We start from the raw sequence: 13,971 nt of genomic DNA on the forward strand, positions 1-13,971 counted from the left end.
ATTTTTATCACACGGAGAGTGTTTCTGTTTTGCCTTTATTTTTTAAAGGTTGTTTTCTTGGGAAGTAGAATTTTAGGCTGGCAGCTTTTTCTTGTAGTATTTAATAGATATTGTTCCATTGCCTATTTGCCTTCACGATTTCAGATTAGATGTCACGTGTAACTCATATAGTTGTTTACTTTTTTCCCCTCTGATTTTAAGATATGTTCTTTTTATTTGGTTTCCAGAATTTTGATTACTATGTAGGCAGGTGTGTTTTATTTATATTTATCTGTTTCGAGTTTGCTGTAATTTTTTGATCTGTGGGTTGATACCTTTTATCAGTTGTGGAAATTTTTCTGTCAATATCTCTTCCAATATTATCACCCCTTTTCTCTTTTTTCACCTTTTAGTACTCCAATTATACATAAATTGAATAGTTTTTTTTTTCCCCCATAGATCTGTGTTGGTTTTTAAAACTCTCTTTTGTCTTTCAATCCTATACATTTGGCCCTCTGTATCCATGGTTAGATATGTGGATTCAACCAACTGTGGATCAGAAATGTAGTTAGGCCTATAATGGTTGTGTCTGTATTGAACAATGACATCCTTTTTTTTCTTGTGATTATTCCCTAATTGATACAGTATAACAACAGTTTACATATTATTTACATTGTATTAAGTATTATAAGTAATCTAGTGATGATTTAAAGTATACAGGAGGATATGCATGGGTTATGTGCAGATACTAAGCTATTTTATATAAGGGACTTCAGCATCTCTGGATTTTGGTATCTGTGAGGGGTCTTGGAACAACTCTTCCTTGGATACTGAGGATGACTGTACTTCCTATTCATTTGTCTCTTAAGTCATTAAACTTTTACCCTGCCAATTCCAGTTTGCTTCTAAATCTGTCGAATGACATCAACATGTTATTATTTCCTATCTTGATCATAAATAATTTTTTTTTTTTGCTTTTTAGTATATCTTGTACTCTTTTTATTGTGTCCTAGACATTTTGTCTATGATGACTGAAATGAATATTATTATTTCCAGAAAGGGTGTGCTACTTTTTCTCTTAGGTTCCTACAGCGGGGTGAAGTCAATCTGATTTATATTTGAGCTGCGCATGTGCTTTGCTGCAGCTTTAGTTTGATTAAGTCCACTCAGGTTTCAGGTGTTTTGAGGGTGGGATTAGTACTTTCCCTTCTGCAGAGTCTGTTATCTGGGCACTGTGGAGATTCTGAAGATCTGCCTGCCTTTCAGAGTTGAGCTGGCAACTTTTAAGAACTATGGAATATCTTTTGCTTTTTAGACCACAGTTGCCTGGACTTTGGGTTCCTGGAGTTTCTTTTCTCTTCAGTTCTGTTTCTTGCTTTTTGTACCTCAAGAGGATTATTCATCACAGATCCAAATTTTTTGTTTCCCACTAAACAGCTACACTGAGATTATGCACTGACAATGCTATATTTACGTTATCTAGAACCACAGTTAATCTTATGCATGTTTAACTACTGTACCTTTTGTATTTAGTGCGTACTTAGGCAATGTTTTACATATATTAACTAATTTAGGGAAGTACTATTTTTTTCCCCTGTAGGTAAAGTATCTGAGGCACAGAGGTTGAGTAACTGATCACAGTCATAAGAGTAATAAGCAGAACTTTGACTTAAACCTGGCCATCTGCTCTATATTAAACACGGTGATATGGTATGGCTCTCCAATTTCACTGTTCTTCTTCTCAGTTAAATTTGATTCATTTAGCCTGAGGTTATATTGCGCAGCATAACTAAAATGTTGGTTTGTTTCAAATGGTATCATTACTTGGAAGGATAAAGTAGGGAAAATTTAATGATGTTATACCAATGAGATGTTTTATTAGCTAGATTAATGAAACAAATAAGAACACAAATTGTTATATGCTGCTGGGAGCACAATTTTTTATGATACGGGTTCTTTTGCAGGGATTGTGTTTTAAAAAGGAGTTCTTGATTATTTATGGAAATGAGCACGTGGAGACTTGGTAATGCCTCTGCCAGTATCATCTTCATGTTTTGTTTAAGTACATACAAGAACTTTCTTCTTGTCAGTTGTGAGCTTCACAGGGCAGGCATTGTTTCTTGTTTATTTTTGCACTCTACTTTGATACCTTATGCCTTGCCTTATACTTTGGGGCGGAAGATGCTAGAGAAAAGGTGCATGGACATTTGGATTAGGCAGACATGAGTTTGAATCTCAGTTGTTCTCCTTGCTCATTGGATCATGTCTTGGAAAGCTTTAACCCATGGTCCTGATCTAGCCCACTGCGTATTTTGGTAATTAACAATGTTGTTGGCATATAGACACGACCAGTAGTTTAAATATTTTACTCCAGTGGCAGAGTTGAGTGATTACAACTACTCTATAGTTGTGCAAAGTCTAAACTAGTAAATATCTAGTCATTTACAGAAAAAGTTTGATAACCTTTGGATTGGATGATTTTAGGAATACCGCTTAATCTTTTGAATCTGAGTTTCTTTATTAAGTGAAATAATGAATTACCTAATAAATTTGTGTTAAAGAAGGGAGGTGAAGTATATGAAATTTTTGGCATGGTGCCTGGAATGCATTAGGCTTTCAATACATGTCTCTGTTCTTCTAATTTTTATTCTTGATATCAAGTTTAATGACTCAGTGTCTTGATGGATACTCTAGCACTTTCCTACCTTCTCCTTCACTTCTTTCATGGAAAGATTTGAAGGAAAATGATACAGGTACAGTTACTCTGTTTTGTGTAGTGCCTTTACATGTGTCAGGCTTTGTAGATTCTTAAGAAAACTCAGGCTGTTTTTTGAGTGAGAGTTAGCTTGTTAATTTTTAGAGATATCAATTCTGTTCTCTGACAGTAATGTACTATTTAAAAAAGGAAAGAAAGGTTAAAAATTGTCTTACAGTAAAGTACTATTTCAAAAAGGAAAGAAAGGTTAAAAATTGTCTTATCTGGTATGTTTTCTACTGGGCTTTAAACATAGGTATATAATGAAACTACAAATTGATGAATGGACAGGTTGGCATCTTTATGTTTTTACCAGATCAACTAGTTTGACCCTCTGAGGGACATTGAGTCAAACAAATGATGTAACTTGACATGACTTTCATTGTTTCCTACTTTTTTTTTTTCAAAATTGAGAGAATAGAACAGAAACTGTGATATCATATAAATAACTTATGAGCGTACCTGGCCATGAATATTTTTGTTCTTTACAAAGAAATAAGATTTCTCCAGTAAATCATGGCGAAAATAACTTTGTCAACTCACTAAAGCCTGCAGCATACTTTCCTTAGAAAGTCCCAGTATGTGAAAATGGGCTTTGCATTTTATTAATCCTTTGTTAACTTTCAAGATTTTCACTCTTCCCTGTTTTGTCATGTTTTGTTATTTATTTAACAAACTCATATTAAGGGTATACTCTCTATTAGATATCATAATAGAGTAAGAGCAATTAACCTGACAGACATTCTCATAGCACTCGGTGAGTTTACAGTTTAGTGAGGGCAGCAGATAGCATGCAACAAATAGTTGCAAGAGTAATAAAGCTAATAAAAGGGGAGTATCAGTGAAAGTGTCAGTGGGAATGCCTGAGATAGAAGTACCTGAGCCAAGGGATTGGGAATTCTTGTTTGAGGGAGTAACATTTAGGTTGAGATGTCAAGAATGTGTTTAGTTTATTGATGAGTGGCACAGGTTGACTCTGAAGTGTTTAGGACAGAAGGAACCTTGTGGAGGTCCTTGAGGTGTCTAAACACAGTGAAGCTGGCCAAGACCAAGACCTGATGATTCTAGCCCTCTGAGGCCATATTAAATACTGAGAAGCATTAAAAACCTTCTCTCATGGAGTTCAGAGTAGCTCTGGGTGGCTATTGCAATAGTTTAGATCTGGTGTAGGATACTGGGGCGATCAGCGAATGGCAGTGATGATGGGGAGAACAGGGTGGATTTGGAAGTGGGATTGACAGAACTCAGTTGATTGGATCTAAAAGATGAGAGGAAAAATATGTCTTCCAATATGAGCTAGAATGGATGGTAGGCACCACTGATGGAAAACAGTGGGGGAGTACAGGCTTGAGAAGAAGATATGAGTTCAGTTTTGCGTGTGTGTTTGAGATGCCTGTGGCACTGTCAACCAGATACCTCAGGGAATTAAGGTGTGAGCCATTGGCCTATAGAGAGTGATCCGAATCAGGGTAGTGGATCAGATGCTCAGCAGGCGTGTGTGGAGAGAGAAGTAATAGGGCCTACTACAGAAATTCCAGCATTTGAGGATAGTGAAAGAGAAGCCTGTGAAAGGAAACTGAGGGTCAACTAGAGGCACAGGAGGACAATGAGGAGTGTAAGGGTCATGGAAACCACAGGGAGAAAATCTTTCAGGAAGGATCAACAGTGTTGTATGGTGCTTAAGAGGTCAGGTGAACCAAGGACTTGGAATTGTCTATTAGATTCTGTGACTTGGAGGGGAGGCTAGAAAGAATGAGTTTCTTCTTGTGATGGTGGAGCATCTTAACTCTATTTAAAATCTTGAGCCTACACATTGTATTTCAGAGGACGTTTTCCTCTTATTAGATTGGTGCTCTAGAACATGTGTAACTGTTAATGATCCTAATCAGGTGCTTTTGAGCAGCTTCCATGCTGCTGCGCTGTATTTAACTTTCCTAATTTGTCCCTTTAGGCTTCTCCTCACTACTAGTTTCATTAATCAGACATCTAATTCTCTTAGAGCCTGAGTGCTTCACAGTCCTCAACTCTTTGCTGCATTCCAATTTTGAAACTAACATCTTCATGTATACAATGAAAGCACTTGACCTCAAGTTTTGTTTCCTTTTTCATTCATTCATTTTCTTTCTCACCCCCTCTTTCTTTGTAGAAAGTGTGTTAAATTACTAGAAAAATACCCTAAAATTGAGAACTTATAAAATGAACTACCAGAGCTCTCATTTTCAGTATTTGGTCTGTGAAATTTTGCTTTCTTGGTATGATTCATCAAAACCAGTTATTCCAAGGGCCTCTAGGATATGGCTTTGTGGTATGGATAGAGAAAATTCTTCATTGAGTTGTTATTTCATTGAGCTGGGTTTATAATGGATTCAAGTCAATATACACAATGTATCTTTTACTACTGTGAATCCAGGAATTTTCATATAGATGTACAGAGACTTTTCAGACACATAAGCCTGTTGGACATTTCTGGTTGTTTGCATTTATTACTGCCTAACAAAAGTTACACAGATATGTGATTCTTTCCAGTTGTTTTTGTATCGTTTTCCTCAGAAAAGTATAAGCTATGAAGTTTCACACCTCATTAATGGTAGATCAGTTAGGTGGATTCCTCGTAAAGCTAGGCAAAATTGTCAAAATTTGTTAAGGAACATCACTTTAGTGGACAAGGTAAAGAGGTTTTGTGTATGAAGTTTGGAGGAAAAAACCCCAAATAACTTCTACTGATTTAAAAAATGTATTATTGCAGAAAATTGTGAGGACAAGCTTGAAATTAAAAATTTTACTTACGTATTTGATGTAAAAACAATTTAGGTCATGAGAGGGCAGTGCACTGCTCTCTGGTCCTCCTTATCCTGGTCTTTTTCATGAGAGTGTAGTGAGAAATAACTAATAAGATCTATATTTGTAGCAATTGGAGTCATCTTGGAGTGGAAAATTACATTCTAAGCTAAGACACATAAGAATGCTGAAAGGATAAGCTTAGATGGGAAGGATAAAGCAAAACGTTTCTTGGTGCTATTTTCTTGGTCCGGATAGCTGGGGTTGATCAGGACACTTTTTCTAACACTGTTTGCCCACAGAAAGAGTGAGGCCCAAGTGTTACTTTGGTGAAAAGAGTATCGTTTAAAAATAGCCTCTTGCTTATTCTTGTATTAGAAAAAAGCCTGCCCAGACTGCATTCATTAGCCGCCTTGTATCCTGGAGTGAATTCTCAGAGCACAAGGCTACACCGTGTATGTGCATTCTCTGCTCTAGAATTCTTGCACATACCTAGGTATGCGGACTAGGTTCTCTGGACTGCTGGGTTCTCTTTGTCACAGCTTTCCTTTGATGACAATGTCAATTTAAAATGATACCAGGTTCATGATGGTTCCCTCTGGGAGAATTTTACACCCTGAAATTTGAGGGGCGTACCTTTACCATTCCCCCCTCCTCTGTCTGTCTTTTTGAACTTCTCAGAGATAGACCTTCATGTAATTCCTGATAGTTTTAATTTTAGAATGAAAAATCAGGATTTCTGAGAATATTTAGATGAATGGTAATGACTTTTGTTGTGTGGGTCTGGTCATCATGTGGTATTTTCTTTTCCCTCCAGGAATGCTGTCTCTGCAATTTGAGAGGAGGTGCTCTTAAGCAAACGAAGAACAATAAGTAAGTAATACATTAACTGTGTTGAATTTCATTAATTTTCTTTCTCCATTCTAGAACCTTTAGATGACAGTTCGCTTTACCTCTCATTGTACATGTGGTTTCAAAGCTTTTGCTGCTCAGATCTGAGGTTGGAATTCTGTGCTTCAGAGACGTCTACTGTTAGCACTGTCATCTCGGCAGGGCAAGAGTAGTCCAAGTTACGCTTCTGTTCTTTGTATTTGACGCCATGAAAAATAACCCCTCTTTTACTCACAGAGTTTTAAAAATGAAGGTAGCCCATGTCATCCAGGTACCATTAGAATCCTGATGTTTAATATGATGAATGCTATTGGTCTGTTAAAAACAGAGCATGCCTTCAGCCAGGCGTGGTGGCAGGTGCCTGTAGTCCCAGCGACTCGGGAGGCTGAGGCAGGAGAATGGCGTGAACCCGGGAGGCGGAGCTTGCAGTGAGCCAAGATCGCGCCACTGCACTCCAGCCTGGGTGACACAGCGAGACTCCATCTCAAAAAACGGCATACCTGAGAACGTGAAACTGTGATCTTCAGATATTTCAGTCATAGCAATGATAATAAAACCATTTACTTTTTACATTAGCAAATTAACAAGAATATAAGTGTACTAAATTAGAAAAGATAGGGAGAAAACATTGATATTAAGATTTAAAGGGATCAGGTGGAGAATATGAAGAGAATCTTGAAAGAGAGTCATAAGTAAACATAAAAGGAAGGCAGTCTAGTTTTTATGACTGTTCTACATAGATTTTATTTTTTTTCCATGACCAGGTTTTAATATTGAAAATGGGGCCAAAGCATATTATTACAGCATACGCTGGAATAGAGACATGTCAAAATAACCTGGGCAGATTTTGCAGGCTGGCACTTGAGGGCCAGATTCAGGTCCAAGATATGTTTTGTAGGACCCATGTACCGTTTTATAAATTGCATCTAAAATTTTAAAATTGAGAGATTTTTACATTAAAAATCCAGATTTTCATCTTTAATTGCAAATGATTGTATATCCCTATAAGGCAGTAATAACAAGTTGGGATAGAACCCAGTGTCAGTGGGGCAGGTACTCCTCAGTTCACCATGATTTCCTGGTATATGTGTATTTGCTTACATTCCACCTGGCCCCCTGGGCACTGGAGTTAGGATTCCTGGTGTAATGTAATGGTGGAGTTAGCATAATTCTTTACATGTGCACATGTTTCTGATTGCTGGGAAGGAGAAATGAAGGTATTTATCATTATTACATTAATGAAATTTGTTGTAAGGAACTGTAGGGTTTGTTTAATTTTTGAAAGATGATGTTCTTCCACAGTCCTGGTTGATATGATTTGCACTATACTAAAAACTCTTCACTAGTTCTTGGATATTGCACTGGATGCCGTACTGTGAGATGGTTTAGGTGGTTCCTGTATAAATACAGGTGATAAGAAGTTTTCTTTCTATGCTTGGACCACAACAAAAAGAAATAGTGTTTTCTATAGAATGATAGTATTTATTTCGATGTGGAAGAATGCCCTGATGGGGTTGATACTTATTTTCTCTTCCTGTGGTCTTGAAAGACAGGATAGAGTCCGATGCTGTTTGAGTGAAGTAAATATGCTTTGGCTTAAAAATATGTTGATGGATTTGACAGTTCTTTCAAGATCTCTTCAAACCTCGTGATTCTTTACATTTATTTTGGGATATAACATTTATGAGACATTTAATAGTATTAATGAGAAAGTTGTCATTTTGCAGAAAATGAAAAAAGTAGGAAACCAGGGTACAAGATAAACTTCATTTCTCTTTGTCTCTGGGTCTCATTGATTATAGTAAGATTGCAGCGAGAAACAATATAATTAAAGATTAGCATTAATTCTTTTGGAGAACTTTTGCTACTTGAACAAGTTTGCTTCATGACATTTGTATTATTTAAAAAGGTTATATGCTATACCCAGTTCATACCTTTTATTAATTGAACTAATCTCTTGCCACATATTGATTAGTTTAAGTACATTAAGCACATGCATATTCCAGCATCACGTGAAATAAGAAACCTACATTTCAGTGTTTTGCAGATCAAGTGTAGAAAAATATATGCACTTTGATAGGATAGAGTCCTGGGCCTTTACCAGCTCTTCATGGCACAGTGTTGTTGGGCAGCTGTGGTAGTGAGTCTGTCCAGGTATCATTTAGGAGGTTTACAGTTCAGAATCTGTTTGTGATGGATTTAGGCTTTTGGCTTTCTTGCTCATCTGTGTATTTCCCATCTGTGAGAACTGACATCACCAAGTTGAAGTATGTAAGTTTAGGGTACTTTTGTTTATGTTTAATGTCTCCTTTCCTGTAGGTGGGCCCATGTCATGTGCGCCGTTGCGGTCCCAGAAGTTCGATTCACTAATGTCCCAGAAAGGACACAAATAGATGTAGGCAGAATACCTTTACAGAGGTTAAAATTGGTGAGTGGCAAAGCTTCTTTTTTACCTCATAAATCAGTGTTAATTTCAAGTTTGAATTTTTCCATTAATGCACATATTCCCAAGATATATTTTCTCCTAGCTTCCTTTTACTTTTCTACCCTTATTTTCCTTTAACCTAAATTTATTAATTCCTACACATTCTTTTCCTGTTACATTGTAAGTCTGCATATAACCTTCCTCAAATTCTGTCTGAAATGAGGAAAAAGATAGTAATACATTTCCTGAATTAATGTGAACTTTCAAACTATAGGTTATCTGGTAAGATTTGTCAGTATTGGAGCTGAGCCATCTAACTATTTAAATTGTTTAGATTTTTCTCACTTTTCTCACTTGACTCCCTTTAGTTGATCTTAACCTAGCAAAATGTATCTAACCTAATTTCATTATCTCTTCTCCAAGAAGAGACACACAGAGAAATAAAGAGGCTTTTATTTTTACGAAAATATTTTCTCACTCTTGAATAGGTACAAGTCACTTAATAGGCCAAACTCTCTGGCTTGTTCAGAAACTGTAAAAGTCTTCCCGTTGGTTTCTGTTAAGAGTATTTTTCATTGAAAATATAGGCCTTTATTGTCTTTAACATTGAAGTAACTTTGTAGTTTCATTCAATTATGAGCCAATAGATCTTTAGTTTAGACCCTTATATTGCGTATACCTAATTAGAACATTCCCCAAAGTACAACTGCATGACCTTAATGTATTGGAGCATGTCTTACAGGTGGACCTAAAACTCTAGAATTGCCTAAGTCCTTGTTGTTTTCCACTGAAGGTCTTTCCACTGTACAGCATTTCAGGCACCATCACTATGACTCTTTCTTCTTGACTGTTGCTCGTTTTCCCACTGCTCTTTTCCCCAGTGGGGAGCTGGGTGTGCCATCTCTGGGTCTCTCATGCAGGAATTCACAATCTAGTCTCCTGTATTTTGTTTTCTGAGAATTGAAAGTGAACACTGTTATTTGCCATCATACCTCCATCAAGAATTTCACTTCACTAGGAAATATGTGGGCCTTTCACGGAACTGGTGATTGCTGTGGGCTGATGTGAGTGTCGGGCCTAGGATGCTCAGCATGTGGTAGTTGGAAGTTTTGTATTCTAAGATGGAAATGAGTGGGGCATTTAAATGGTCCTCTAGAGGTCACAGTGACTGTCAGAAGAAGTAGGAAGACAGTGTAATTCTTCTGCTCCTGGACTTCCATAGGAAAGCTTGAAATCTTATACCCAGATTACCCTCCCCCCCCAAAAAAAGGACACCAAAAAACAAACAAAAGGTTTGTAAGAATTAGGACTGTAAGACATGATATCCAAAAAAAAGGTTGAACTACCACATGTTAAATAATTTAATGTTTAGTGTAACAAATATTAACAAATGTTAACATTTCCATTTTTTTTCCTGATTATAAAAGTAATATGTATTTGTCAAAATTCTACCACCGCCTTTTAAAATCACCTATGTGTCTGTATTGTTACCAGTCCAGTACCCTCAGAGGGAGTAGTCACTGCTCTTGAGTCTGCCTCCACAGGCCTGTGTCTTGGCTTCTCTAGTCCATAAATGCTTCCTTAAAGATTTAACGTTACCTGCATCAGTCCCAAAGCATTTTTGAGAGAACAGCAGGGAAGGGCGGGAGGATTATTTCATGCACAGTCAGGCTGTTATGTCTAGAACGGTGAAGCTTGTCGCTTTCCTCACAATGCTGTGCTTCATCTTGATCGCGCATAACACAGGTTTCTCATGAAGCGTTTCCTTCCTTAAGTGATCGGTACCTTTAAAAGAGCATGTCTTAACTGAATGTCGTGTCACCTAAAGTCTATTCAAATGATAGCGTAGAGCTATAGTTACAAATATAAACTGAGATCTGTGAAATATTTTTGGTTGAAAATAGCAGTCTATAGACCAGATTATTTTTCATATAATTGAAAGTTTCTTAGAATGATCCTCATCAAAATGCTTCTAGTAGTTATCTTTAGTGGAATAATAATATGAGGAGCAACTTCAGTTGGGGGGAAGAATTACTCAGTTTGTATGACAGGGGCAATGACCAGAAGTCTGGATTCTTTTTCACGTAGACTCCTCAGGAAGGAATCATCATCCTTGTGAGTCCACTGCAGTCCATCGCCTGTGCCCCAGTCTTCACTGATGTTCCATGGTGATCAGACTCAGAGAGGCTGGCTTTGAATAATACAGTTTACTTATGTGGGGAATGAAACACACCTTTCCAGGGAATAGGATGCTTTGCCTCTATGTTGTTAAGGGTACACTTTCCTGATATAGGCATTCTTCTGAAGTTTAAATGGTAATCTAACAAGTTCATGGCCGGCAGGAAAGCAGAGTAGTTTTGTGTGGTATTTCCTCCAGGCCAAAGTAAGCTATTTTATTCTGCCTATTTCATAAATATATATGTGTCTGCTAGTGTCAGTTTCAGTATTTTTTCTGGAGCGGTGGGCATTCCTTTTCTGAACTCGACTGTCCACTCTGCCTTCCTGTTCATACAACTGGAAAATAATAAGAATTGTTTAGATATCATAATCAATTTATTTCACCAAACAATTATCACTTACCTTGCCATGTAGTGAACATTTTTGAATAAGACGCAGTTTTTGTTCTCTCAGCCTTGGCACTATTGACATTTTACAGCAGATAGTTCTTTGTTGTGGAGGACTGTCGTGTGCATCATAGGATTCCAGCATCCTTCACCAAACAGGCATTGCCACCCATCCCCCGGGAGGCAAAATCACCCTCACTTAAGAACCCATGGGTCTACAGCGAAGATATAGACAGAAAGAGAACATTTTCAATGTTTGCCATTTTTACGGAATATCTTGGTTGGAAGAACTGAATTCAAGACTGACAGAACAGAAATTATTAAATGTTTTTAAAAACAATCCTGGAATTTTTTTCTTTTTTCAAATCCAAATTTCTTTTTCGTCAGCAAAGCAATAAAGCCTGGTAACATGTGCATATTAGCGACTATATACTTATTAATCATATAATCTGATTTAGCAATTTAACATTACCTGTTCTTATAGAAGTTGAACAACCAAATAGAATACTAGTAGAGTTTCACCTAAGATTAAAATTCTGTGATATATGTGTATATGCACATAGTAGTCACTGAGTAAATATTTATGAAATGAATAAAAGGCAATCAATCATTATTCATTATTTGTGCTTGAGGCTTAAAATGACTGTGGCTAGAGGAGTGTGATCAGACAATAAAAAATGGCCTGTGCCTTTCCACGGTTTCTCCTTTAAATGTAACGGTAGAAAATTCACACACATCTCTGCATACTGCTCTAAAGCAAGGCATTACTTAACTTATCTGCATCACAGGGGACATATGATTAAATTGTAGAGCCCAGCAGTACTCCAGAGAGCCTATGAAACATGCATGCAGTACTCGTCTTGTTGGTTGAAAATTCTGATCTTGGAACTTTTGGTCAGCTGGGGATTGAAAACCGAGTGGACAAGTGGTTCATCCCTGAAGCAACAGCAGGGGCTGCATCTCTTCAGTACCCACCAGGTGGTGCTGCTGCACCAGTTTTTTACGTTGCTCTTAAACTACCACTTCCCTTCTCTAGTGCCTCACCAGGGCTCTGGCCACACCTGCAGAGACAGAGAGAGAGCACGAGTGAGAGATTGTTGTACACTGGGGTGCTTTAGCCCAAGGGATGGCAATAGGGCATCGAAAGTGCTGCTCGTGATGCATTCGAAGTTGCTTCTTAGGAAGTTGTAGCAGGCCCTAAATGCAACCATTAGTTTTAAGTACTCTATTTGGAGATAAAGTTTTCAAATAGGCTGTTGTATGAATATTTAAATATTAAATCACATATTTCAATGCAGTGGATGTCTGTTTTGATTGCTGTCATTGCATAAAAAACTTGGCATTGAGACCAGCCTGGCCGACATGGTGAAACCCCATCTCTACTAAAAATACAAAAATTAGCCGGGTGTGCGTGGTGCTTGCTTGTAGTCCCAGCTACTCGGGAGCCTGAGGCAGGAGAATTGCTTGAACCTGGGTGGCGGAGGTTGCAATGAACCGGTATCGTGCCGCTGCACTCCATCCTGGCGACAGAGCGAGAGTCCATCTCAAAAAACAAACAAACAAACAAACAAAAACAAAAAACTTGGCATCGTTCATTGGTCACAAATGCATCTGTCCTCACAGTGGTGTAGCATGGTGCTTTTGGTTTCTGTATCTTTATTCCTTTCTAGGATTTTTACATTTGAAATCCTATTTCTACAAGCAAATAGAGGGAGAAATGAATTTTGGAATAGCAGAATTTGCCCCTGGGCACTTGATGACCTCTGATTTGTATTTGACAAGTGCACGAAGCACAGGCACAAGTGTTCTCTGAATGAAGAACATTATTTTGAAAAGGAATTTACACTGCAATGATGACTGAGCTACAAGCCTTTCAGTAGCTGGCTGAGACCATACTATTCTGCTTAGAAGCCTCTGTACACTTTAAAATTTGTACCTGAAGGCAAATAATAGTGAACCTGAAAGCCAAAGATCATAGTTTTGAAAGGTACATCAATTCTGAAAATAGAGTAGTTTCACTGTGGTATTCCATCTCAAGAGTTGAATCAAGGGGGAAAAATACAATCACGCTTCCTGTTTCTTAGACGAAGGCGCATGTTCTCTTGCTAACTTGACTCATGTTATCAGATGTACTGAATACTAAAAATAGAATTATTGAGAGATAAAGATAGGCTCTGCCTCTTGTGCTATAAGATCACTCAGAGTTCTATTTAGTTAATGTTACAGCAATGTTCGTGAGCAACTTGGCTTTCTTTCTGAAGGAATCAAGGTTGTATTTGACAGGGCCTCTGTTAATGCATTTTAGGAAATGTGAAGACATTGATTATCTTTCATCATGCTAAAAGAAAAGAAGTGGTGTTGTAAAGGCAATCAGAAAAAGTCATTATGTTCCACATTAACTCATGTACCAATTTATTCACAGGCTCAGGTATTTTTAAAGACAGAGAAGTTCTAAGAAAATAATAAACATTGACAATAATGAGAAAACTTACTGCTTAAACAGTGATCAGTAATGTTAATGTGCACAAAATGTGCTTTAAATAGTGAACTTTTCTAAAGGAGGAGTAAGAGATACTATA

At 37.4% G+C, this 13,971-nt stretch overlaps 1 protein-coding gene across 10 annotated transcripts in view; it reads left to right on the forward strand.

Moving 5' to 3' along the window:
* Nucleotides 1-13,971, forward strand: part of KDM4C (lysine demethylase 4C) — a 412,099-nt gene that overhangs the window by 281,575 nt on the left and 116,553 nt on the right. For 7 of the 10 annotated variants that reach the window (XM_033237310.1, XM_033237312.1, XM_033237306.1 and 4 more), the window contains exons 16-17: nt 6,330-6,385; nt 8,723-8,831. In XM_033237310.1, coding sequence (XP_033093201.1) covers nt 6,330-6,385; nt 8,723-8,831 — 165 coding nt within the window. The remainder of the gene's footprint in view (nt 1-6,329; nt 6,386-8,722; nt 8,832-13,971) is intronic. The other 3 variants (XR_004443468.1, XR_004443467.1, XR_004443469.1) reach the window with 1 other exon arrangement.

The sequence above is a fragment of the Trachypithecus francoisi genome, unplaced genomic scaffold (genome assembly GCF_009764315.1).
Source record: "Trachypithecus francoisi isolate TF-2019V2 unplaced genomic scaffold, Tfra_2.0 Lachesis_group16, whole genome shotgun sequence".
Classification (NCBI taxonomy): domain Eukaryota; kingdom Metazoa; phylum Chordata; class Mammalia; order Primates; family Cercopithecidae; genus Trachypithecus; species Trachypithecus francoisi.